At 51.3% G+C, this 26,918-nt stretch overlaps 1 protein-coding gene across 2 annotated transcripts in view; it reads left to right on the forward strand.

The window, feature by feature from the left end:
* Positions 1-26,918, forward strand: part of VPS13D (vacuolar protein sorting 13 homolog D) — a gene marked incomplete at its 3' end in the record, with an annotated part of 245,737 nt that overhangs the window by 178,068 nt on the left and 40,751 nt on the right. For both annotated transcript variants that reach the window (XM_080692050.1, XM_080692051.1), the window contains exons 65-66: positions 11,760-11,892; positions 14,429-14,624. In XM_080692050.1, the coding sequence (XP_080548176.1) occupies positions 11,760-11,892; positions 14,429-14,624 (329 nt within the window). The remainder of the gene's footprint in view (positions 1-11,759; positions 11,893-14,428; positions 14,625-26,918) is intronic.

Genomic DNA, 26,918 nt, shown 5'->3' on the forward strand with positions numbered 1-26,918 from the left:
CTGCAGCCGGGGTCATTCCAAGTTCACGCGGTGGACTTTTGACTGCCTTCTGTGTCTGTGAAAACAGCCGGCAGCTCCTGCGGGGATCATTCATTCAGGCCTGTAACACAAAACTATTGCCAATGGGCACCTGCTGGGCGCTTCGCAGGAGGCCTGGGGCGAAGATGGGGCTCCGCAGGCATGTGCAGATCGGAGCGGCAGGGGCTCCCTGGGATCCCACTAATCAGGCCCGTGGAGGCCACTGCAGGCCAGAGTCAGGGTGTGTTAGGGGAGCTAATTAAGGCCTTTGACAAAGAGGGGCAGAGAGTGTGTGAGCGGCTGTGTGTGTGTGTGTGTGTGTGTGTGTGTGTGTGTGGGAGGAGGAGGAGGAGGAAAGAGGTTTGGAGCACATTCCCCAAATTTCTAGCACATTCTTATTCCTCAAAACAGAAAACAAAAGAGGCTGCACATTCAGCGACATCCAGTCTGCCCTTGTCACTCATCCTGCCTGCCATCATATGGGTTTAACTGCTCCTTTTGTGAACGTCCATATAGCATCAGTGATGCCTTTTCCAGGAAACCTCCTGTTCTGGAGATAGTGCGGGTCAGCTGGTTGAATTGTGCATACTTCACCAACTTTGACACACCTGGACAGTAGGTACCATCAGACCATTTTTGTTTACTTGGAAGAGCCACTGGCCAGCCATAGAGGGCGGTGCTGGGTGGACGGGATGACTTAGTTGTCTGCCCTTGAATTTTAGCTGCAGAGGTGGCGGCGTGGCATTACGGTATGACATGTCTGAGGGGGCGCTATCTGGAAAACCCTGGGTGCTTTGAGCATAACACTGCACCTTCCAGTCACACCCACTTCAGAAAAGACCAGTCACTCACAAGTGCCTGGTTTACCTGTTCTTTTGTTTATTTGCCCCCTGTATCCCCCCGCCCCAGCAATGAACCATCTTGTTTATTGGTGTAGGGTGTCTTAAGTCTGGTATTTTCTTAATCTGGCTGGTAATGATACATTTTTGAAAGCAGTTTTGTTCCCAATGCAGGCCCAAGCCTTTATTGTGTCATCCTGATAGTTTCATCCTGATACGTCCTGATACATTTCAAGCTGTCTGTGTGCAAAGAAGCGTTTAGATTAATTTTGTGTCACATAGTAGCAGTCCTAGGAAATTCTAATCAAAAGCCAAACCGCCTGTTTCCGTCATTCTCCTGGGTGCAGCTGGCTCTTGCTGTTTCTGATACAGGGTGATAACAGTGTTGATTTTGTATTTCCTTGGCTTTTGTCTCCTCTAATCTGTAGCCCCAGCTGACCAGGCCTCCTGTCCACTGCCATGCTCTTTGTAAACTATGTGGGTAAAGTGAGATAATTAGCTTGACCGCGTGGAGTGTTGGTGTATTCTTACCATAAGTGTCCATGTGTTAATTGCATTCATCTCTGGTCCTCAGTATCGCTTTACTGAAAATACAAGGTACTCTAAAAGTGACACTCGCCTGGCCTGGGACTTAGCAGAGTGATAGAGCGCTTGCCTGGCACGCATCAGGCCCTGGGTTCAGTCCTGAGCAGTAACACACACACACACACACACACACACACACACACACACACACACACACAAGTGCTAGCTCATGTTTGTGGACCATGCCAGGCACTATTCTGAGGCTTCACACAAAGTGACTTGTATAATCCTCATAACAATCCCCTGAAGTGCTAGTTTCTCAATGAGGACACAGGCTCAGAGAAGCCAAGTAACTTGCCCAGGTTTAGGAAGGTCTGGGCCCAAACCCTTGGCTGTCTGCAGACTCCAGCCCGCCACCCCCATAACAAGCTACCTGGCTGCTGACACAGCCTGATTTCCCCTGTGAGTGGTGCCTTAGTGGGTCCAGGATGTTGGAAAGGGCAGAGACTGGCGAAGACAGACACGAGAGGAATGCAGTCTGCCGGCACGGGCCTTCCGCAGAAGCCCCTCCCGCCCCAGCTGAGGGCACTGGTGATCTGTGCCTGTTCTCCCCCACGCTGTCTCCTCCCTGCCACCTTGTATCTCCATATACGTCAGCTCCCGGCATACAAAACAGCCCTTATTAGAGCACTAGCTTCTTCCTGGAGTTAGATTTGCTTTGACCAGACCTGCTCTAATCAGCTCTGACAGAGCAAATCTCGTGGGTGGGGGTGGGGGCTGGGAGTGGGGGGACCAGGGATTGAACTCAGGGATAGTCTACCTCTGAGCTACACCCCCAGCTCCTTTATAATTTTTGTTGTGAAGCAGGTCCTCCCTAGGTTGCTGAGAGTCTTGTTACATTGCTGAGGCTGCCCTCCAACCTGCAATCCTCCTGCCTGAGCCTCCCAAATATTGGGAATATGGGTATGTGCCACCACACCTGGGCAAAGCAAATCTTAGCTTTGGTGTTCCGTATCCTGCAGTGAGCCTCACTCCCATAAGGAGCTGGGGCGGGAGAGAGAGCTCGTGTCCACAGGCAGGCGCTCTGGAAACCCCTGGCCCTAGTAGCCCCAGCTCGGCCTCTGCCCTCCCTGCCAGGGCAGATGCTGCACACAGCAGTGTAGTCAGGCGTGGTGCAGTGTGATCCTTGCATTTGCCAAGCCTCCTTTTTCTTGGGGGCCTGCTTCAGATTGTGAAAAGTAGCTTTGGGGAGGGGAGGAAGTGGCCCTCAGGCTGCGTGGTCTTGGGCAGGGCCTGGGCGATAGAGATGGGGAAGGTGTCTGAGTCGGGGTCTGGGTCAGGAAAGGCCACTGGAGCCTGACTCCTCCGTCTTGTCTGGGGAGCTGCATGTGATTTTTCAGAAACTATCGTCTTCTCTATCCTACTTCACCATATATTTGTCAGCCACCTTCCTTTATCAGCTCCACTACTTGGAGGGGAAACTTAAATGTCTGGTGTCTCTCTGCGGTCTTCATCAGTGCTTAGGAAGGAACTTTTTTCTGGAGATGATAAAGATTCAGGGTCACGCTCTGGATCCCCCCGTATCTGATGCAGTAGATCTTTGCTGGCCTTTGTTGGAAGTGGTCGTGGTCTTTTCAGTTTTTGTAAAAAGTGGGGAATGTAATGGCCTCCCTCCTGGGTCATTGTAAAGACTAAACCAAGAAGATGACTTCACGACCGCTGAACAGTGAAACTTTGAAAATGGAGCTAGGGAGTCGTAACGGAGGTAAAATACCAGCCAGGTTATCAAAAGCTGCTGCTTTATTCGGACCCGGCACCCTGGGGGAGTCAGCAGGCCGGGGGCGGGGCGGGGGGGGGGAGCCAGTGAGCCACGCGTCGCGCGAGGCCCCAATCGGCTGGCAGAGTCACATGGCAGAGCGGAAACACCAATGTTTTATAGGTATGCCTATTCTGTCGCGACCTCTGGAATCTGTCTCGAGATGTCTGGAGTATCGTGACACCTGGAGTCTCGCGATATCTCCGCTTTTGGCTTCCAGGGCTCCACCTCCTGTCTCCGCTGCGGGGTCACGTGGTGGAAGGGGAGGGGGACCTGACCTATCAACCAGCAGAGCCGCTGGACATGGGGCAGCACTGATGGCCGACGGCGTGCGTCCAGAGGCAACACCGTGGTCCTCAGCAGCTGCTGGTTCCCTCTGGCCTGCCGCGCCCACACCTCAGACTTCATCTGTGTAAGGAAGCGTCAGGGAGCAGATTGCTTCCTAAAGGCTCCGGGTTATTTCAAAGCCTGGAAACCTGTCTGAGGCTTGCTGCAGGACGTTCACCTTCCGTGGTGCCTGGCGTCTGTGACTCCTCTCAAAGACACTCCCATGTCCCTGCTTCCTAGGCAGCTGGCATTGCAGAGGATACTCTTTTAAAATACAGAGTACTTCACAAGAATGGAGTCCTTGTGCCTGGGACAGAGATAGGTCTCCACTAGGTTGCTGAGGCCGGCCTTACACCTGTGACCCTCCTGTCTCAGCCTCCCAAGTACCAGAATTAGAGGTCTACACTACCACACCTGGCTTAAATTTCTGTATTTTCAGAGATTAGTCTACTTATAATTGGCACCCTTGGCTGTCCTTTGTTCCAGAATTGGACATAAGGTGATCCCTGTATTTTAGGAGGAGACAGGAAGGATTCAGGTAGGAAGGAGGGGAGGGGCCCCCATTACAAGAAAGGACGGCGCTCACGCTAATGACGCTCTGTGCTGGCACTTGGCTCTGTCCCCTGGCCCGGTGCTCATCAGGCTCAGGTCTCCTTGGGGGACTTGTGGGTTGCGCATTCTCTAACTGGTGAAAATGCAGCAAAGGAGTGCTCAGTCTGCCCGGCCAAGGCCGGAGAGGGAGGGGGTCTGGGGCGCGCCTCTGGGTACCATGTGCTTTCCTAGAGGGGGAGGCATTCATCTGCCAAGGCGGGCGTTGCTGTGTGACCCCACAGAGGGGATTTCTGCTCAGTTAGTCTCTGGGTCAGTCCTCAGGCCCACTGGGCTCCTCCTGAGCCCCTGCTGGTCAGCCTCAGAGCGCCCCGGTGGGCCCCGGCAGGGCCACAAACCTCCAGTGAGCATCACTGATGAAGGCGCGATTGGGGAAACAACTCCATGCACCGCTGAGTTAACAACACTTCCTGCATATATAATTCTTAAAAGTGATGTAGAAAGCCGGGCGAGGTGGCGCACGCTTGTAATCCCTGCGCTTGGGAGGCTGAGACAGGAGGATCGCACGGGTTCGAAGCCAGCCTCAGCTACTTAGTGAGGCTCTCAGCAACTTAGTGAGACCCTGTTTCCAAATAAAATAGAAAATAGGTCTGGGAGTTTAGCCCGAAGGTAGAAAGCCTCTGGGTTCCACCCCCAGTACCACACACACACAAAAAGTAACGTAGAAAAAACAAAATGGATTCGACTGAGCCACAGCTACTTGTCTGTTGTGACCTTATGTCCTGTTTATTTCTGTGTGTTTAGCCTTATAGCAAACTCTTCCAGTCCTTTTTAAATAAAAAGCAGAATCCTATTATGGAAGTGCTTGGAACCACTCAGACCTTCCAGCTTAATCTGAAGCAACATCTGAGTTCATAAGTGGGTCACAGTGCGGAGCAGCCAGGGGCTGCGGGGCTGCGGGCGTCCTGGGCTGTGTGGCCAGGGCGGTCCTGGGCCGGGCGTTGTTGCACATGCTTAGACCTTGTGGGCTGAGATAGCTCTGGGTGTCTGCGGACAACTTTGTTTCTTAACTGCAAAGGAGTGTAACTGAAAAGGAGTGCCGGACACCTGATAAGTGTTTGCCCATGGAATTGGCAACATGGTGTGTGTCTCAGGCCAGGGGAGCTTCTAAATCACCAGAGTCCATGGGGCTGGGGGAGAGTCATTGGCTTAGGGTGTTACTGAAACAGAATGTAGTTCTCTCTCTCCTCTCTTTCTCTCCTCCTCCTCCTCCTCCTCCTCCTCCTCCTCCTCCTCCTCCTCCTCCTCCTCTTCTTCTTCTTCTTCTTCTTCTTCTTCTTCTTCTTCTTCCTCTCTCTCTCTCTCTCTCTCTCTCTCTCTCTCTCTTTCCCTCTTTCCCTCTTTCCCTCTTTCCCTGTACTGGGGATTGAATCCATGGGGCATTCTACCTCTGAGTTACACCCCCAACCCTATTGTTTTATTCTTTATTTTGAGACAGGGTCTCACTAAGTTGCGAGTGCCTCACTAAGTAGCTGAGGCTGGCCTCAAATCTGTGATCCTTCCTGTCTCAGCCTTCTAAGTACTGGGGTTACAAGCGTGCGCCAGCACATCCAGCTGCCTCTGTTACTCTTAGTCAGGGTCTCCTTTCTGGATTCTTTGCCTCAAGAGCTCTGTGTAACCAAGAAGAGTGTGAAAACACACTCCGCCCCATTTCTAGTGCATGGAAAATATGGGATCTAAAAATTTATTGTACTGTATAGTATTATACTGTACTGTATTGCCAACTCCCAATTTGTATTTGTTCCACACCTTTTCCTCTCTCTTTTTGTCTTCTTTCTTTCTCTCTTTCTTTCTCTCTTTCTTTCTTTCTTTTGTTACTGGGGTTCCTGGAAACCCTTCTACCTCCAGGCTACACTCCCAGAACTATTGTTTTTATATTTTTATTTGGAAACAGGGTCTCCTAAGCCAGCGCGATCCTCCTGTCTCTGCCTCCCAAGCGCGGGAATTACAAGTGTGCGCCATCACGCCCGGCTCTTTCTTTTCTTGATATAGGGATGAACTTTTTTTTTATTTTTTGTTTTTAAACAGAGTCTTCCTAAGTTGATAACGGTCTTGCTAAGTTGCCAAGGCTGGCCTCGAACCTGTGCTCCTCCCATCCCAGTTTCCCAAGTCCTGGGATTAGAGAGGACCTGCCTGTTTCTTTTAGAGCCCCTCCCCCACCCCCACTCCGTCACCATTTGGCCAAAGAAGGACTTGCGGTTTGGTTCATTTGCCTTTTGTCAGTGACAGATAAGTCACTGGCTTTTGGATCACGTATTTTTCGTTAATGCTCTCCTGTTCATAAATATTGCAGAGGGAATCTTCCATATCAAAATAAAATTTAACACTCAGAATAATTTTGGACTGTGGCTTTTAACAATATCAAACAGAAGGAAATGGCGAAGACCTTCGTTTTGCGCTGACTTGGACCTTTTGCGACTCCAGTGGGGTTGTTCTGCTGACTGCCAGCAGTGTTGAAAATGAGAAAGTTTCAAACCGCTGCTGAGGTAGACACTGGTGGCAGCGGTGTGCCGCACACTGTGCCGTCGTGGCCTCTGAGCCCTTCAGAGCAAACCTCCAGGCCAGAAGGTACTGCGGTTTCAGAGGGATAAACCGAGGTCCCCCAGGATGCCACCGAGCAAGGGGCAGGGGCGCGTGGCGCCCACACGAAGCCCACGTCCACCGACTTCAGTGCGGTTTTCTGGCCTTTGCGCTCCTCCGTGGCGCCTCGCCGAGCGCTGGTTGGAGCCGGCGCTGTGTGGGTCGCTGGCTCGCAGCAGTGCAGCCGCGCGCCTGGCTGGGCTCCCCTCCCCTGTGCCTGGAGAGCCTCGTCCCTTCTCTCTTCCTGTGAAATGTGCTCACCATCTGCTCTGGTGACAAGGAAGATACTGTCACCAGCAATTACTCAGTGAGGCAAGGATATTAAAGAGGAAATTTCCATTAGGTAAATAACTGAAAGAAGAACCCCAGAGAAGGGGAGAGCCTCCAGCCAGGCTCCTGTTACACTGGCCAGATACCTCTGGCATCCTGCGTTTGCTGAGTATCATAAAAGGGTCAGGAAAAGCGACAGGACAGAACAGAGGGACACAGTGTGAAGTCTTCCCCTTCCACCATCCCAGCCTCTACTTGAATTTTTGCTTTTCTGAAATCAACCATTCAGAGCCAGACCCCACCCCCCAGGCTGGTTTGCAGTGCCTCCGTTTGTATGGACAGTGAGATTTTTTTGGAAGGTGGGGTGTTGACACACCGTGCGTTAGCTGTTCAGGAGAACTGGCATCGTCAAGCACTCCTGAGGTTTTTACCCACTTGCTGAAAATACAGCTTCATAGAAATTAATGGCCTTGGATTGTGGCCAGAATTCACAGGAGTGGCGAGTTTTGGAGTTCCCTTCAGCAAAAGAAGGGGGTCATTATCTTTGCAAGTGCAATAGCAGGGTTTCTGAAGGACATTCCGTTCCGTGGAACTTTTCCTCTTAGCCAGGATAACACTCGCTGAAAGCCAGGAGTACTTTGTGAACTTGAACTTGCTATGGAATCTACTCGATTGACTTACCGTCCGCCTCTGCCCTTCTCATGTGGAGACTGCTCACGACCAGCAGAGTGATGCTGTCTACACATCACCTCCAGGGTACCAGTCACTCTCCAGCATGGCCTCGGGGACACGTCCGGGTGCCGCAGTCCCTCTGCAGACAGCTGGCGCCCGCTGGTCCGGCTGTAGCTGTCTGCAGGAGTTTAGCCAGCTCAGTTCTCTCTGGCCAAATGTCTGTCATCTGTCTGGCTCTCTACTAAGGACTTTACGTATTGTCCGGTCCTTAATGCATCCTTGTATATGATGTTTTATCCCCATTTTGAAGATAAAGTAATGGAGGCCCACAGCTATTGATCTCACAGTCCAAATCTGAACCCAAGTGTTATTGTCCTGTTGCACCACGCGCATACCTCTGGACCTAGACAGGACGCCGAGACCGTTCCCAGCCACACACAGTAGGCCTCCCGTTGCCTGTCTAGGCTGCTCATCGGAGGTATCTGCTTGCTGGTCCAGTCTTCACACAGTGCGTGTTGGATTGCTCGGCCAGTTGGCTGGCTAAGAGCTGACTTGTCCTTGCCTCTTGTGTCCTAGTAAGTTTTTAACCAGTGCCAGTGCCTCTGAGGCTTATCCCCCCCCCTTTCCTTTTCCCTCCCTCCCTCCTTCCCTTCCTCCCTCCCTCTCTCTCTTTCTCTCTCTCTCCTCTCTCTCTCTCTCTCTCTCTCTCTCTCTCTCTCTCTCTCTCTTCTTTTGTGTGTGTGTGTGTGTGTGTGTGTGTGTGTGTGTGTTTGTGTGGTATGGGGGATTGGCCCCAGGGGCATCCTACCCCTGGCCCTATTTTATTTTTATTTGGAAACAGGGTCTCACTACTTACTGAGACTGTCCCTGATCCTGTGATCCTCCTGTCTCAGCCTCCTAGTATTTAGGCTATAAACGTGACGGTCACAACTGGCTTGTATTTCTCTTTTGTCTGAGTAACCTGAGTCTCTGTCTCCAGGCTTCTCATCACAGGGGAAGGTGGGTGGAGGGCGCCCTGGATCACTGGGGCTCCCCTGGGTGGCCCCGTGGCTCTCGTGGGCTTCCCTGCTCTGAGTTGACCTCATCTTCCTCGCTGAGGTGAAATAAAGCTTCCGGCCTCCATGAAGACGGAGGCCAGAGGGCACCCTCGTGCTCCTGGGGGCCCTCACCCTGCAGCCCACGGTCCTACCACTGTCTTTGAGGGCAGGAAGGGGCGGGTGTTGTCCGATCCACTTCGCATCAATATGGGTTTGGTTGGGTCACTAATTTCAATATCTACCCAAGTTTTCTGTCCTCAGAGCTGCACTTCTAGGAACAGGCTTTTATAATGGTTGTCTGTGGACGTCTCTGTTCTTTACTTTTTTACTCACAGGTAGCAAAGGGCAATCTAGTTGACTTGCACAAACAATTCTTCATAGAGAAGTAGGGATTGAGACAGAGGCCATGGTAAGTGTCTTTACATCTCCATGACAAAAGTCAGCACTGGCCAGGTACATGGCAGACAGTCTCACCCACTCTGGAGTCAGAGACAGGAGGACCGTGAGCTCAGGTCTAGCCTGGGCAACACAGTGAGACTCCCCCATCTAAAAAAAGAAAGAAAAAGAAATGCAGCAGCAGGATGTGTGTGCATGAGACAAGAGGATCGCAGGTTCATGGCTGGCCTCAGCTACTTAGTGAGGCCTCTGCAACTTAGTGAACTCCTGTTTCAAAATAAAGAATAAAGCCGGGCGTGGTGGCACACGTTTGTAATTCCAGCGCTTGGGAGGCGGAGACAGGAGGATCGCGCTCTTTCGAAGCCAGCGAGGCTGGCTTAAGAGACCCTGTTTCTAAATAAAAAATATGAAAATAGGTCTGGGAGTGTATCCTGGAGGTAGAAGGGTTTCCAGGAACCCCAGTACCACCAAAGAAAATAATAATAATAATAAAATAAAGAATAAAAAATAGGGCTGGGAATATAGCTCAGAAGTATAATGCTTCTGGGTTCAACCCCCAGTACCACAGAAAAATAAGAAAGAAAGGAAGAAAGAAAGAAAGAAAGAAAGAAAGAAAGAAAGAAAAGAGAAAGGAAGGAAGAAACATTGAGGTGCCTGGGAAGCAGGGGCAGAATCCAGCTTTTGGCGGGAAGCACAGTCTCTTGCCCATCCTCCTGGAGTGGACATGGAGTCTCTGTGCAGAGACACCAAGGAGCCGGCCAGTGGCTTTCAGAAAGGGGTCTCAGACCAGAGCCCTAGTGACCCACGGTGCTGGCTTCGCAACATTCCAGGTGCCTCCCATCATCCTCAAGAAAGCTGTAAAGTAATTTCTAACTTCTCGGATTAGGGAGTGATTGTATAGGTAAGGGGGGGAAAAAAGTAATGTCCAGATTGCTTTCCAGAAAGGTCAGCAGCCGCTGGCCAGATCGGAAAGGCATTTGGGCCAAGCAAAAGGAAAAAGCGTGCTGGAGCTGCTCCAGGCGCCGCGGCCGAGCAGAGCACTGCTGCCTCTTCCTCTGGTCCCTCCTCCAGTCCACCATGGCTGATGTCAAGAAGCCTCGGGACTGATGTGTGGAGGGCACATCTGATCTGCTAGGCCCCACCCCTTCCCCACGCACAGGCACCTGCTGCCGGCCCGCGCGCCGTGGCCCCGGGTGGGGACCCCGCGTGCCGCTGGCCTTGGGTCTCCCATTGAACGCTCTATCTAAAGAACATTCCTGCGAGTTTTCTAAGAGGTTAGTCCTGGGTCATTGGCACGCAAGCACTTGTTTTGGTAGATCCTTCCTGAGGAGGTTAATTATATATTTGATACCCTTCTTTTTCTATGCCTGAATGATAAGGATAAGTACCCTGTGGTTTATTAACTGTCACTTTAAACCTTTTCAAATTGCCTTGTGACAAAACAGAGTTTTATGTCCTTTTTATCCAGCTTTGATGGATGAGGCAGCTTCTCTGGTTAAAGTATGCCAGGATAAATAAGACCCTTTTTCACTTGTGGGGGAGGACAGTTTTGCAGTTAAAGTCATGAGTTCAAGTCTGCTCTCCTATGAGGAAGGTCCTCTCCTGTCAGTCTTCCCATCTACTTCCTCTTTTTATTTATTTTTATTTTTTTTTTACCAATGGGCAACTAATAGTGACTGAGTGTTTGTTGACTGAGTGAAGGAAGCATTACCTGAGGGAGGTCAACCTCTCCAACGCTAAAAATAATAATAATAATAATAACTAGCATTATTGTTACTATTACTGAACGCAACGCTTTAGACTGCTCGGCCGACCTCACCCTGTAGTGTTACTCTGTTTGCAGCACTGGCCTCTGAGCTCAGAGCCTTGCGAGCTGGGCAGGAGCTCTGCCACTGATCTGCAGCCCTCGCCACCTGGCCGTACATTTTGACGAAACCCTACAGCAGTAATCTGACATGTTTCCTGTTTGGAATCCGATTGCTTCTTAGGGCAGAACTGCAGAAGTCCTCACTGTGGTCTGAACCCAGCTCTCTCCTCTCGCCCCCCCAAGGCCATTTGTCAGTAAATTTTCGGTTGAATATCCCTTATCTGAAATGCTCGGGGCCAGGAGTCTCTTGGATCTGGGGGTATTTCTGTGTGTGTAGCGAGGTGCCCTGGGGAGGGCGCTGAGTCTGAACATGGGCTCTGTCTGTTTCCGTGGCGCCCTGTTCGTGGTGCCCGAGGTGGTTTGCGCAGCACCCTTAGCACGCCTGCCGCGCTACCGTGCCCCTCACAGGAGGGCAGCTGTGCGGTTTTCCCACTGTGAGCTCGTGTCAGTGCTCGAACCATTTCAGGTTTTAGAACTTTTTGGATTTCAGATGATTGTGTTAGGGATATTTAGCCTGTGCTGCAGAAAGCAAATGTCACGGGGGGAGGGGAGGGGGCTTAGCAGTCGCCTTGACAGCCTTGTGTCCCCCGGCGTCGGCTACCCACGGCGTGTGTCTGTCCGGCCTTTGAGAAGCATCCACTGGGGCAGACATGCATAACTCAGCCATCGATCTCTTTCTACCATCGGTATTTACTGAATCCTAACATGGAACAAAGGAAGGTATTTACTTAAAATACTTAAAATAGTAAAAATAGCGCTGAGGTTGTAAAACACTTCCTGTGTTTTTTTTTTCTTGATTCCAGTTTGCAGGGACCTTATCAGATGGCTTGGGAAAGACGATGGACAATCGGCACCAGTCAGAGCGCGAGTACATCAGGTACCACGCGGCCACGAGCGGGGAGCACCTGGTGGCCGGCATCCACGGCCTGGCTCACGGTAAGCCGGCGAGAAAGGCTCCGTCACCGTCCCTCATGAGCGCCTTTGCCAGCCAAAAGCTAAGAGCAAAGGCAGCGACTGTGGTGGCCAGCCTTCTGGCCCTCGCTGTGCCCTGCCAGCCTGGAGCAGCTGCTCACGCTCAGAGGCTCCCACGGTGGCTCCTCCTCCTCACTGCCCCCGTTGCCGAGGCGTCGGTGTGGTCAGCCGAGCCCCTCTAAGACCTGAACTGCTGCTTCGAGACTCTGCCTCCTGCTGACGGGCTGTTCCTTCCAAAGAGAGTGAAATGTGAAATTGGCTGCCAGGTGTCTGGCCCGGATGTTTTTGAGTCTCGAACAATGGCATGTTCACCAGGATCACAAATGCATGTGCCCACAGGACGCCACTGATGGCATAAACATGTTGGTGCTGGATTCGTGTTCACTCTGACTGCGGGGCCTCATTGCTGGCTCGGGTGCCTTTGTGGCAGTCTTCTCAGCTGCTTCTGAGGGCGGCGTTCAAGGCCCAGCCACTTTGCTGTCCCCCGCGCCACACAGCTTTCAGCCACAGACCCGTATGCTGCTCCTAGGACATATTCCAGGCCTTTGCCCCCTCCCCTGCCCTCCTCTTCCTCAGTTCCTTAACCTGTGAAAGCTCTACTCAAGCTAGGCGTGGTGGTGCACGCCTGTGATCTCAGTACTGAGAAGGCTGAGGCAGGAGGCTTATAGATTTGAGGCCAGCCTCAGCAACGTAGGGAGGCCCTGATTGTTTCAAAATAAAAAATAGGGCTAGGGATGTAGCTCAGAGGTGGAACACCCCTGGGTTCAATCCCTAGCACTACACAAAAAGAACGAAACAAAACAAAAACACGACTTACTGAACCTGAGGTCCCAACTCCTCTGACATTTCCCAGCTCCACTGTCTTAGAATTGGAGAGAGAACATATGTGGCCGTCAGGCTTGGGAACGTGGCCAGCTATGTACGGTTGGCTCTCTAATGGACCGTGAGTGCCAGGAGGGCAGAAAGGCCACTTTGAATTTTTCCCAGTGCTCGCACACCTCGTGGGACACCCGGCGCCGCAGGGGCTCGCTTGGGGTGGTGAGTGAGCTATTTGTGGTGCGGATCTTTAGGACCGGCCTGGAGCTTTCAAGGTCTTATCAAGGCCACTCAGCCATGCCGTCTGTGCGTAGAGGAAGGAGGAGGAGGACAGATAAGAAGTACTGTTTCTACTTGTGCTCAGCACACAGTGCTTGCTCAGTACTGGGTCTTCCTCCTCGGGAATGGTGAGGAAGGGCTTTCCCAAAGGAGAGGCTCAAGACGCGATGGCTCTGCGTTTCCTAAGTCTAGAAGTAACATTTGGCTGACGTTAATCTGTTTATGGACTTTAAGGGTTGACTTTTGGACGATCATTCAGGATTAAAGATTTAACTATTTTTTTATCAGCCGTGGAGACAGTGACTATTAGAGGACCATCTTAATGACTCTGAAATGTCCTGCAATGGCTAATTGCCTTTATCTGCCCGGCATCCTTGTGATGTGGAGAGAGCCTGGCTCTCCTCACTTTTTATTTATTTTTTTATTTATTTTTTTTTTTGGTGGTACTGGGGTTCCTGGAAGCCCTTCTACCTCCGGGCTACACTCCCAGACCTATTTTATATTTTTGAAACAGGGTCTCTTACGCCAGCGTGGCTGGCTTCGAACCTGCGCGATCCTCCTGTCTCCGCCTCCCAAGCGCGGGGATGACAAGCGTGCGCCACCACGCCCGGCTCTCCTCACTTTTTAGATGAACCCACTCACGTCTGAGAAGATGAGTGATTTTCTCAGGGCTGCAGAGTCACCTCCAACCTTGCATCATTCAGGTGACACGCTCAGCCTCTCCTGGAGCCAGCAGCCTGCCTAGGGCTTGGAGCCAGTGGCCTCGTCCAAAGAGGAGTCTTTGAACTCTGGGTTATAGAAAAGCAGTGGCTTACCAGTGAGTCTTCTTTCAGGAAGAAAAGCCCTTTAAAAGATGACAAGCACCAGAGGCGCTCAGTCTCCTTAGCTTACCCCTGCCCTAGTCTGATCCCCTGCACTGCGCAAGCTCCGAGAGCTTGGTCCAAAGGTTAAGTTGGGTGTTACCTCACTGGAGCAATGGACCCAGGATCCAGAGGAGAGGCTGAATTGTTAGTATGTCCCCACCCAGGCGTTTCCCTCACCCATCTGTCTCACTAGAACTGAAGAGTCTAGAGAGTGCCTCCACAGCCCCACTGTCGGAGGGTAAACATCTGAGAGTGCCCCTGGCACAAGTCCTGGAAGTGCTCCCCGACAGGGCCTGCCTCTTCTCTGCCATGCCTCTGACCTCCTAGCTTGCTCTTTGAATCTTTTTAACTGGAGCAGGCTTCACTTAGGGCCCGTATGCATCACATATTCGCCGACTCTGGGCCTGAGGACATGTCCCTCGTCTGCCTGGCACAGACTGGAGAGGCCCCGAGCCGGCATCGCAGGTGCACACAGCCGATTCGACTCCGAGGGCTTGGCTGCTGTCCTCGGCCAGGCTCCCACAGCCCTTGTCTGTTCGTAGGTATCATTGGTGGATTGACCAGCGTCATAACCTCAACAGTGGAAGGCGTGAAGACCGAAGGGGGCGTCAGCGGCTTCATATCTGGCCTTGGGAAAGGGCTTGTTGGCACCGTAACCAAACCCGTGGCAGGAGCTCTGGACTTCGCCTCGGAAACAGCTCAGGCCGTGAGAGACACAGCCACGCTCGGCGGCCCCAGGTCAGTGCTCGTCGGGGCGGCCCGGCGCTCCAGCCCGGGTCTGCTGTTTTTCCTAATCCACACCCAGGTTCTTAATCACATGCTTTCTGCCTTTCTGCCTTCGTTGTGCGGCTTTTAGTTTGAATACATGTCACTGAGATTTCTAACCTGCCCCGTAAAAAATTCATGAGAACGAGGCACAGAAACTTGGCATGGATTGTTCATAGATGGATGTTGTGCTACTTCTGGCTTTTCCCATTAGGTAGATCAGAATAGGATTCCGTTGTTACACACTCCACACCCCCTGTTCACCAAGCTACACGGTCCCCACGTGGCCAGGAGGAAAACCAGCATGCTGTGCGTGGCGGGTCCTGGCTCCCAGGCCCCGCGCCATAGTTCTGAATCCACACGGTTGCTCTTCACCACGTGGGTTGTTCCTTCTTAGATTTCCGGAGGGAAAGTGCCCGCCAGTCATCTCCCGACCTCAAGAAGAGCTGCCCCTCAGCAGGCCGGCGGTTCTGCTCTGCCGCCGTGCTGTCTGCCTGCTGCCAGCTGAGACTGGCTGTCCAGGATGGCCTGTGGGCCCTATCTCACGGAGCCCATCCTCCTTAACTTAGCCTCAGCCCCGTGGCTTATCTTAGCCTCTCTTGTCCAGAGTGACCAGTGGGGGATTCTTATCAACAAAGGGTACAATGACTGTTACCGATTCCAGTCGAGCTGGACTCAACTTAAGGCCAGAAGGATTTGCTCCGGCCTGGATAAGAGATGTTCTGAGTGAGTTCGTGTGCCCTTTTAGATTCCTACTGCCTGGGCCATGTCCTCGTCCTGCCACTCCCTCACATAGGATTTGAAGTGAAATTGTCCCCAATTAAAATGAGTCCATTTCTCTGTCACCAGGAAGCCTGCGGTAGGGGAGATGCTTAAGATTATAGACTGGGCCGCGCGGTGCGCTCCGCCAGAACGTCCTCCATCTGGACGCAGCTGCCTTTTACAAAGGGTCTGGAGAGCGTGCCTTAGTTCAGTTACATTCTCAGATACAAGCTAAAACAATCCTGCCGTATATTTTGAGGCACGCACATGGTTGTAGAAGGGCCAGGCAGTGGGGAGGCTGCAAACGTGTTTCTAGTTTGTTTTTTATTTCTGCTCAAAGCCCAAGAAGCCTTTCTCCAGTATTTTGTAAAAACAAGACCTAAGGAAGCACAAGTAAACATAAAGACCCTAAAGAATTCCCAGTCACCCTTGTTCTTAAAATCCCCAGCAGTCAAGGGATTGATATATTTGTTCGAAAAGACTCAAAGACTGGGCGTGGTGGTGCACGCTTGTAATCCCGGTACTTGGGAGGCCGAGACAGGAGGATCACAGTTTCAAGGCTGACCTCAGAACTTAGCAGACTCTGTTTCAAAATAAAAAATAAAAACGAGCTGGGGCTATAGCTTCTAGGTAGAACAACCCTGAATTCAATCCCAAGTTCACCCCCAAGACTTGAGTGTATGTGTTAAACTTTTTAAGGATTATTTTCTGTCTTGGAGGTTAGTGATGTTGGGTAGAACACAGCCGCTTGACTTGTGCACTGTAGCCCGAAGTCTTCATGGGCTCCTGTATTCCTTGAGAGCACAGTGGTATAGCTGTGGCCGCCATAGAGCAAAAGCAGTCCTTGTCACGGTCAACCCTAGTCCAGCATCACCACAGAAGGTTTGGTGTGGTGTCAGCCAGTCCGTGTCAGTCAGCCCGCCATTTCCAGGCAGTAAATACAGGTTGGACATTTTCTTTGCACTCTGGGCTGGGGACTTAGCAGGAAGCAAGACTTTCCCATGCCTCAAGTTGCTTATAGTCAACTAAGGCGGCACACAGGAAATAACTATACGAAGCCAAGCGTAGTGGCGCACACTTGTAATCCCAGCATTCGTGAGGCTGAGACCGGAGGATCGCGGTTCGCGGACAGCCTCAGCTACTTAGGCCCTCTGCAACTCAGCGAGACCCTGTTTCAAAATAAATATAAAAAAATAGGGCTGGAGGTATAGCTCAGAGGTAGAATGCCCCTGCCTTCCATCCCCAATACCCCAAAAATAAATAGACAGATAAATAAGTAATTAAATAAATATGAATAATTGTTTGCCAAATTTGTGACAAATGACACAAAGGAGTCAGAGGTTCGTGAGAGGTGTCTGACTAGAGAAGGTGTGTGGGAGGGACCACTAACCCAGCAGTCGGGGTCAGACAGGCTTCCCTCTGGAAGAGCCTGGATTGGGCTGAAGTGAGAGTTGTCTTGATAAAAAGAATCCACATCACAGGTAATGGCAGCTCCCTGCAGTGCCCCTGGGACCTCCACAGGCAGTCTCTTCTAATCATTCCCTTACAAATGAGACGAGACAGGTGAAAGGAATCTCTGGAAATGGTAGAGCCAGCCTCAGACCCAGTCCCTGCACCAGCCAGCCTGCCCGGGCCGCTCCTGGCTGGACGTCTCTCGCACGTCTGTGCAGCGGGTGCAGTCAGTGTCGGGTGTGGGGTGCTCGCAGCGTCTTCCTGCCAACCTAAGACCTCCTCTCGCGGTTCTCAGCAGTTTATCACGATGTTGAGCCCTGACGTGGTGCACCGCGGTTTTCTCTGTCTGATTCTTCTGACCTCTTAGCAACAGAGGCCACACCCTCGGCGACATTCACCCCTTGGAGACAGCTCTTGAAGGCACTGTGCAGCCACTGACGGTCAGCACTGGCCGTTCTTCAGCAAGGCCCACTGAGGCCTGGCTTCGTGTAGCGGGGCACCTGAGATGCAGGCCCCTGAAATGGCTCTGCCTGGCCATCCACCTTCCTAGAAACGACAGCCGCAGACAGAGTGAGGAGCAGGTGGGCTCAGAGGGGGGGGGGGGGGATCAGAATTCCAGTGCCCTGAGTCCTGGTGCCAGCAGTGGCAGGCCTGACAGGGCGGGGCCCATGGGGCCTGCGCCGTCACAGCGCCCCAGCTCGCCTCCGTCCATTTGTCCAGGTGCAGATTATGAGTGAGGAGCCATGTGTTGGAGAGAGAAGAGCGCTGGCCCGGGAAGCCGGGGCCGCAGTCGCAGCCCCACACTTACTAGCTCCGTGGCCTCGGTCACTTCAGTCGTTTTTATCTATGAAGTGGAGGTGAATGTGCCTGTCTGTTTACTATACATCTCAGAATTTTGAAGCTCAATGAGAGTTATTTTAAAGTGGGACCTCTGAAGAACTGTAAAAATGCAGGAAGATAGGTGGGGTATGGTAATGTACCCTTGTAATTCCAGTACTTGTTAGGCTGGGACAGGAGGACTGCAGGTTCAAGGTCAGCCTCAGCAATTCAGGGAGGCCTTCTGCAACTTAGTGAGACTCTGTTTCAAAATTATAATCGTAATAAAAGGTGAAATAAGGCTGGGGTGTAGCTCAGAGGTAGAATGCCCCTGGGTTCAATCTCCAGTACCACACACACAAAAAAAAAAAAGTGTGGGGAGGGATTACTTTCAGGTCATATTAAGGAGCCCAGAGCTCCCTGCGGTGGAAAAATGTTTTCTTCCCCTCGGGGTTTGCGACACTCTTCTTTCTCTCTTAGGAACATCCTGGTTCTACCCAAGGGATAAATCACCCTGGTTTCTTAGCCGTAAGATACAGCCATCTCCAACCATCCTGGCTGACTGAACAGGATCCAGGGGTGTTACTCAGGGCTTTTCCCCACTGTTTAGACAACAGGGACTAACAAATGACTCGCAGGGATTAGAAGCGCGATTCTGACCGAGGACTGACCTCGGCCGGGGACCGCGTCGGGAGCAGAGCCCACGGTCCGAGCGCCTCTGGCTGCGCTCCGCAGAGCTGCTCTGCTTCCTCTGTCACAGTCCATCCGAGTGAAGGCTTAGATCTCGGCATCTCTGTTTTAAATGACCCAGATTTTAAGCAGATGATAGCAAAGTAAGCCATAAAACGGGAAGAGCACTCCTTCCAGTAACCCAACTGCATAGTAGTCCCACAGGGAACATTGGCTCCTTTTTGTGTTTATTTGGACACAATTTGATTTCTGGGGAACCCCCCCTCTTATGTGCTTTCAGATTAAAATACTTCCAGGCCTCTCTCCCCAGGGGAGAGCACGGTCATTCCAACAGCGACGCCCCCTAGCGTTGTTTCGGCGTTTCCTCCAGGCCCGCGGTCCTGGGAAGGCAGGTGGGGGTGGAGGACAGCGGGGCCTTTGGCTCAACACGAACGCTGAGGACCAGTATCCCCTGCTGCATGTGTTAACTGCACAAGTATGTGTGGTTTGGAACCGAGACGGGAGGCCTCTTCCAAGGCAGTGTTGTGCTGGCTCCGGTCGTGTCTTCCAGTCGACGTGGATCAGGCCACACTGCTCTGTTCCCAAGCAAAGTCGGGGAGAACGGCACAGAGGCCACACGCCCGTGGAGAAGCCCATGCCCCCCGGCCATGCGGCCAGGCGTGGAGGCACCTGGCGGCGGCGTTTGTGGAGGCGTTCTGGTAGAAAGCCTTGCAGAGCCGGGAGAAAGCCGTGCTGCCCTGGAGCGAGAGCAGCGCCTGTGAGGTGCAGTCTCGGGCGCACGCATGTCACGGGAGTGGTGGACAAAGATTCATGGGCCTGGGCCTGAGCTCTCCTCCAAAAGATTTTTTTGCCATTTTAGTCAAGGCCCAAAAAGGCAAAGAGAAATGGGAGTTGGCAGAACCTGAAATATTTAAACTAATTTAGCAAAGCCCAGGAGCGTTGAACTTATCTCATTACTTAAGTTAGATAAGGAGGGAAGGGGGATTTGAAGGATAATGACAGATCCATGTTTAAGAATATAGCCGTGGGGCTGGTAATGTTCTGGAATCCCAGGACCCTCGCGCTGTGCACGTAGATGTGAGTTCCCGTTGCTTGAGAGCTTTGAGCAGCCTCTGGGTTGATCTCACAGGAGAGATTGATCATGAGCAGATTTGACTTTTTCAGTAAAAACACTCCCCAAACACCACCCAGAGCTCGCTAATGACACTTTCCACCAACGGCCTCTTAGCTGTGGAGCTGAACTGGATTTCCTTCAACTGGAGCCCAGTTGTTCCAGGGTTTGTGCCTCGCCCACGCCTCTCGGGATAAGTGGGTGAGACGCGGGGATGACAAGCGTGCCCACCGCGCCCGGCAAAGTATAAATTTTATATTTCATTCCATGTTGGTTTTGGTTGTTTTGTTTTGGATATTGGGCTAGAACCCAGGGGCATTCTACCTCCAAGCTACACCCCAGCCCTTTTTATTTTGAAATGGTCTTGCTAGGTTACTGACAGTCTTGCTGAGGCTGTCCTTGAACCTGGGGTCCTCCTGTCTCTGCCTCCCAAATACTGGAATTACAGGCACCATGTTTATTTTTATAAGAACATATCTTTAGCCGGGCATGGTGGCGCACGCTTATAATCCCCGCGCTTGGGAGGATCGCACAGGTTCGAAGCCAGCCTCAGCTACTGAGTGAGGCTCTCAGCAACTTAGACCCTGTTTCCAAATAAAATATAAAATAGGTCTGGGAGCATAGCCCGGAGGTAGAAAGCTTCTGGGTTCCACCCTCAGTACCACCAAAAAAAAAAAAAAAAAAAAAAAAAAAAAAATATATATATATATATATATATATATATATATATATATATATCTTTAATTGCTACTCAATAAAATTAACCATTCAGGAAGATGTACCATATCATCCTGCGCTGAGGCCTCGCTCTTACTTGAGAAGCTCAAGCACACATCTCCCAGATGGCCTGGAGACACAGGAGCGTGGCTGTGGGCGTGGGTATCCACAGGCTAAGGAGGCTGAGTTCAGCCCGTGTTTGACCTGGAGACGCTCTCACCTTGGGGCAGATTTGTGTGTTGGCCTGGTAGCCATCTGCTCCTGGGGTAGCAGACTGTTAGCACGTCAGTGTCGTCATACAGAGGAAACATCTTCATCAAATTGAAAAACTGTTGCATGCAGCTGAAGGGAAAGGACGGCCATCGCGTGCCTCTGTGGTCCCCGCGGGGCACAGGGGACGCGGGGCCTGCCTGGCCTCTGTGGTCCCCGCGGGGCACAGGGGACGCGGGGCCTGCCTGGCCTCTGTGGTCCCCGCGGGGCACAGGGGACGCGGGGCCTGCCTGGCCTCTGTGGTCCCCGCGGGGCACAGGGGACGCGGGGCCTGCCTGGCCTCTGTGGTCCCCGCGGGGCACAGGGGACGCGGGGCCTGCCTGGCCTCTGTGGTCCCCGCGGGGCACAGGGGACGCGGGGCCTGCCTGGCCTCTGTGGTCCCCGCGGGGCACAGGGGACGCGGGGCTTGCCTGGCCTCTGTGGTCCCCGCGGGGCACAGGGGACGCGGGGCCTGCCCGTCTTCTGTCTCCCGCCGCCCTGGCGTGTAAGTGTGAGACGAGAGCCACAGTCCTCACCTGGACCTGCCAGGCCAGGTCTTCGCAGAGAATGCATGACGGGGTCGGTCATCTCCTTCTCCCTCAGTGTGCCAGGGCAGCCCTGGAGGAAGAAATAACAGGAGGAGCCTGCTAATGACAGTGGGTGTCTCACTGGGGTCTGAAATCAACTGCGGAAATTACAGGATAAGATATTTTTAAGAAACATCTTACCAGTCCTTCATGCCTTTTAAGTTAATGTTCCTCTCACAGGAACACAAGCAGAGAAATCCTATTTTCTGAGACAGACTTCTTCCCTCTTGCTGAACTCTAAATACGGCACTTCCCTTTCACTCAGAGGCCCCAGACAATGCCGTCCTCATTAGAGCATAACTTACGGAACACTCAGATCTGCTACTGAAAGAAAGCAAAGTACGTGTGTGTGCGTGTGTGTGCGTGTGCGTGCGTGTGTGTGTGTGTTCATGTGCACACACATTTGAGAAAAGCCTTTCCATTTCTGAAATCCCACGACTCATTTTTATGCAAGATTACCTGTTAGGGGAAAAAAAAACCACTTTTTTGGTCATGGTACATTATAATCATTTCTAGAAAGGAGAGTGTCTAGTTTTTGCCATTTTTGGCATGCTGGGATGACTGACTGCGGAGAAACAATCCTGCTCTGAAAAGTAAAAGCCACCTGACTGCTTTCAGGTCCAGCCCCAGAATCCCAAGCAGCGTCTCCTCGCACGGAGAAAGTAGAATGGGAAGCGTGACCTCCCTCGGATTCAGGCTTCTGCCATTTGAAGATGAAGTAGTCTAGCCATTGTACACGCGTCGTCTTTCTCCGTTCAGTGCATTCAGGCTCTTAAGCTCTGAGGTGCCATCTAACCCTACGCACAGAAGTTGAGGTTGAGGTTTGAACTTCCAGCAGAACAGTGTAGCCCTCCAGCAGCACGAGAGGGGGACGGAGAGCCCCGTCCCGCCCGGGGCGCTCCCCGGCACAGGCCTTGGGCTGCGCTGCTGTCGGGTTTGCTCTGGCGATTGTGTCTTCCGTGGTTTCCCTTACAGCACCGTCCATCTTTGCTCAGGATGAAATTGGAATCTTCCTTAAAGAAGATCCAAGTCCGAGTTGAAATCCCCTGCTCCCAGAGAGGTTCAGGCTGTAAGATAATTCTGAGATACACAGAATTAATTCCCTGCCATGGACTAGCAGAGAATAGAAGACTTAGTATTATATTACGTGTAAAGGCTCTTTTGCACTGGGGAAAAGAAAGGTGGGTTTGAGTGTCCTCACTCGCCTTCATCCAGCATCCCCTTGCCAGGATGCCACTCAAAAACATCTGTGCTGAACTTCTCACCAGTCTGTCAATGAGAGAAAATAAGATCGAATTGGTAAACCATTTTATCACAATATACTCTAAAAGAAATTGTGTGCTATTACACTGGGCTTATATAACCTGAATCAGGTAGCCAGCGTCCCTAATCCAGGTCCTTCGTGGATATAGATGACCGCAGAGAGAACTGGCTTCGAATTAGCACAGAACTTGTACCTGTGGGGCCTGTTAGAGCAGAGGTCTCAAAATTTGGTCTAGAGGCCTCTGGAGAAGTCCAGATCTATGCCATCAGACATATTTTGTATGCTCATATATTTCTGTGTGAATTCATAGACACACAGCAACTTGTCTATTCTGGGCGCACAGTGGAATATTCTCAGGACCTGTGCTCTGTGTGATATTCCAGCCCCTTGAACATAGGCGCGCACCCGAGAATACACCTGTTCTTTATTAAGCAAGACTCTCAGAGACTTGCCAGAACGTACAACAGTGCCCCTCCTCTTACTTCTTGTGACTGCAAACATGCTACTGGCCAGCCAGTGCGCCTGTGCCCAGCTCATTCCTGTGACAAGCTGTTCTGTTTGAAAATATGCTGATGATCCATCATCTTGCTGATAAATGGCACGTATCAGTGATGGAGGATTAATTTGGATTAATCTGTAGGAGCCACTTGCAAGGCGATACCCCACTTTGGCTTCCTGCCAAGAGTTGTCAGCCCTCCTGGTTTGCCCCTGACTTTTCCTGAGTTACTTAAAGTAACAATGGGAAGACTTTTATCATGCATCAGAAAGACCTCTTACACTAATTCGCCTGATTTAGCCCTTCGCCCTAACCTCCCATCCTAATAAATTGTGCCTTCAGCCGCGCGGTTAGTACCGAGCTCTTCGCTCCAAGTGCAAGGCCTCTCGTCAGAAGGCCCCTGGGTAGCGTCGGCACAGCCCGGCTCTCCCAGGTGACCGGGAGGGCGTATCTATTTTACTTACCTAACCCTCAGCGTTCCACACTGAGCAGGACGAGCCCTCAGTATTTGGATAAGCTCCTTTGAACTCCTGTGGAAAGCAGCTTTTATGAGGCTGTTGTTCTGTGTTAACACCAGAGGCGGCTCGGAGTGCATTCTCCCCAAACATACTTCAAACAGCGACAATGGCAGGGGCGACCCAAGCCGTACCATAAAATCCAGGGGCCACAGGGAACTTCAAAGGGGAGTCAGAGCGAAACCTCACCTCCCGTTAGGAAGAGAGTGGGTCCCGGGACTCCTGGCTAGAGCCACTGCGGCCTGCCTGAGTCATACAGGATACAGGCCAGGGCCCATCCGTCCCCAGACTTCACCGATTGACCCCAACAGGACAATTAGGTCAGAACTGGTCCCTGCCCGCCTCCTAAGGCAGAACAGGCCAAGTTACTGTGTATGGAGCAGTGGCGTGTTCTCAGTGGAAAGAGGTGTGCCTCAAAGAGTTTTAATGTTTTCGTTTGAACTCTTGGAGGCCCATTAATTTAGGTTAGCCAGTTTTGAACTTGTGATTTTTAGATATGGTTGCACAGCAAAAATGCAGGTAGGCAGAAATTTATTAATTGATTATTGAACTCTTTCTATAGTCCATGTATGCAATAGGTGTCAAATACTTGCAAATGTTTAATTGAAGCCAATCTTCCAGCCAATTTGGAAGATTTAAAGAATCTTCTAGGTTGAGAGTCACCAGGCTGTTTGGTTAGTTTGTTAATGTTCTTAAACTAATCTTATATGTTCATTAAAGTATTCAAGTAAGCTTTTTTTGTTGTTGTTACTGTGGAGTGAACCCAGAGGCATTCTACCTCCTAGTTATTTCCCCAGCCCTATTTTTTATTCTATCTTTTGAAATAGGGTCTCACTAAGTTATCGAGGGCCTCACTAAGCTGAGGCTGGCTGCGAACCCGGATCCTCCTGTCTCAGCTTCCCAAGTACTGGGGTTACAAGCGTGCGCCACCACGCCCAGCTCCAGAGGAAGCTTCTCATAACTTTCTTAAAGCACTCTTTATTAGTGATTTGACTTACTATTTGTTCTTAAAAACAGCAAAATCACATTTGTATTTGGTGGTGTGTGTTTCAGGGAGGAGGTGATAGTTACAGGCTTGCGCACAACACACACACATTTTATTCCTAGGTCCATCATAGCTCTTTCAAAATCATTTCAAAGCCGAGCATGGTGGCTCATGCCTGTGATCCCAGTACCTGGGAGGCTGAAGCAGGAGGATCACAGGTTCTCAGCCAGCCTCAGCTACTTAGTGAGGCCTTCCAAAACTTAGGTGAGACCGTGTTTCAATATAAAGAATAAGAAACAGGGCTGGGGGTGTAGCTCAGAGGTAGAATGCCCCTGGGTTCAATTCCTAGTACTGCAAAAAAATAAAAAAAAAAACCCAGCCGGGCGTGGTGGTGCACGCTTGTAATCCCCGGGCTTGGGAGGCGGAGATAGGAGGATCGTTTGAAGCCAGCTGCGCTGCCTTAAGAGACTGTTTCCAAATAAAATAAATAAGTAAGTAAGTAAATAAAAATAGGTCTGGGAGTGTAACCCGGAGGTAGAAGGGTTTCCAAGAACCCCAGTACCACCAAAAATATAAATAAATAAATAAATAAATAAATAAATAAATAAATAAAAAGTGACAGGATTTCAGAATGCCTGAATACCCAAAACTGCAGTCCCTGCTCACCGCCGCCTGCCCTGCCCTGCTGGCCCAGAGCCGCCCTTTCTGGACTTGCAGTGGTTCTTCACTCCGAAGGCTTTTGTCGTCACAGTTCTAGAATGACTGAGTGTCCTGCTCCTTCTCATCCTCATCTGACCTCCTGCTACGGTTCCCTGTGTCCCCTTTCTCCCTCGCTTTTTTCCCCCCTTCAGTACTAGAGATTGAACCCACAGGTGTTTTTAAATTTATTTTTATTTTTATTTTTTTGTGGGACTGGGGATGGGACCCAGGGGCCTTCTACCTCCAGGCTACACTCACAGACCTATTTTATATTTTATTTATATTTTGGAAACAGGGCCTCTTAAACCAGCTGAGGCTGGCTTCTAACCTGCGTGATCTTCCTGTCTCAGCCTTCCAAGTGTGGGGATTACAAGCATGCGCCACCACGCCCAGCTCCAGAGGTGTTTTATCTCTGAGCTACACCCAGCCTAACTCTTACTTGGAAACAGGGTCTCATTAAGTTGCCAAGGCTGGCCTTGAAACTTCAGTCCTTTCTTAGCTTCCCAAGTACTGATATCAGCGGCCTGCACCACTACACTCGGTTCCTGTTGCCTTCATGTGTGTATGGAACTAGGGATTGAACCCAGAGACATTCTGCCTCCGAGCTACACCCCCAGCACTGTATTTTTTATTGTATTCTTTATTTTGAAACAGGGTCTCACTGAGTTGCAGAGGGCCTCACAAAGTAGCTGAGACTGTCTGCGAACCATGATCCTCCTGTCTCAGCCTCCCAAGTACTGGGATTACAAGTGTGTGCTGCCACACCTGGCTCCTTTTTTTTTTTTTTTTTTTTCCCAGTGATGAGGATGGAATCCAGGGACATTCTACCTCCAAACTAGACCACCAGCCCTATATTTTTTTATTCTTTCTTTCTTTCCTTCTTCCTTTCTTTATTTTTGGTGGTAATGGGGATGGAACCCTTCTACCTCCAGGCTACACTCCCAGACCTATTTTATGTTTTTATTTTTTGGGAACAGGGTCTCTTAAGCCAGCAAGGCTGGCTTTGGCGATCCTCCTGTCTCCGCCTCCCAAGTGCAGGGATTATAAGCGTGCGCCACCACGCCCGGCTTTTATTCTTTATTTTGCAACAGGGTCTCACTGAGTTGCAGAGGGCCTCACTAAGTAGCTGAGGCTGCCCACAAACCGCCATCCTCCTGTCTCAGCCTCCCGAATGATGGGATGACAAGTGTGCGCCACCACGCCAGCTCCCATTTTTTTAATATCCTTTTCTGATAAATTAGTATCCAGTTTTCACATGATTATGACTGTGTAAATAGTATTCCCAGTGAAGCCATGTCAGTTACCGTGGTCCTGCTTCCTTTCTAAGCTTTTTGGCTTATTTCCCCCTCACAGTTAGTAACTGCATTTAGTATTGTCCACTTTTTTTTTTTATCTCTGTGTATCTAACTTATCTTCAAATGTGTATTTACTTTGAACCTTTCTTTCTAACCAGGATTAGCAGTTTCTTCCTCATTTCTAAATGTTCGCTCTGCCTCTTGCTGTCGTATGCACAGACTCTCCTCTGTACATTTAAAGGTGACGCGGGGAGCTGGGAGCCTCTGTGTCCCTGAGAGCCGTGCGCCCTGCTCCCGTGCACGGGCTGCTCTCTGGACCTGCCGCGGGGCTCTTGGCCGGAGCTGCTCTCTTCCTCTCCTGTCTTTCGGGCTTTTCTGCCCTGGCTGGAGCCAGTCTTCATATGCTTGGTGATCCCTGTGTGTTCTTTCCCTGCTTAGAGAGGAGCCACTGTCGATGCCACTGGAAGGTGGGGGAGACTTGTTGACCCCGGTGTGTGCTGAGGGGGCGCGCGAGGGGCCCCTCAGCCTGACTGCATCTCCTGCCCGCTCCGACCGCTCTCCACACGCCCTGCCTGCGAGGCCAAGCCCGCCGTGCCGATTGGCCTACGGCGGCCTCCACTCCCTTGGGC

The sequence above is a fragment of the Muscardinus avellanarius genome, assembly GCF_963383645.1.
Source record: "Muscardinus avellanarius genome assembly, chromosome: 3".
In the NCBI taxonomy this organism is placed as follows: domain Eukaryota; kingdom Metazoa; phylum Chordata; class Mammalia; order Rodentia; family Gliridae; genus Muscardinus; species Muscardinus avellanarius.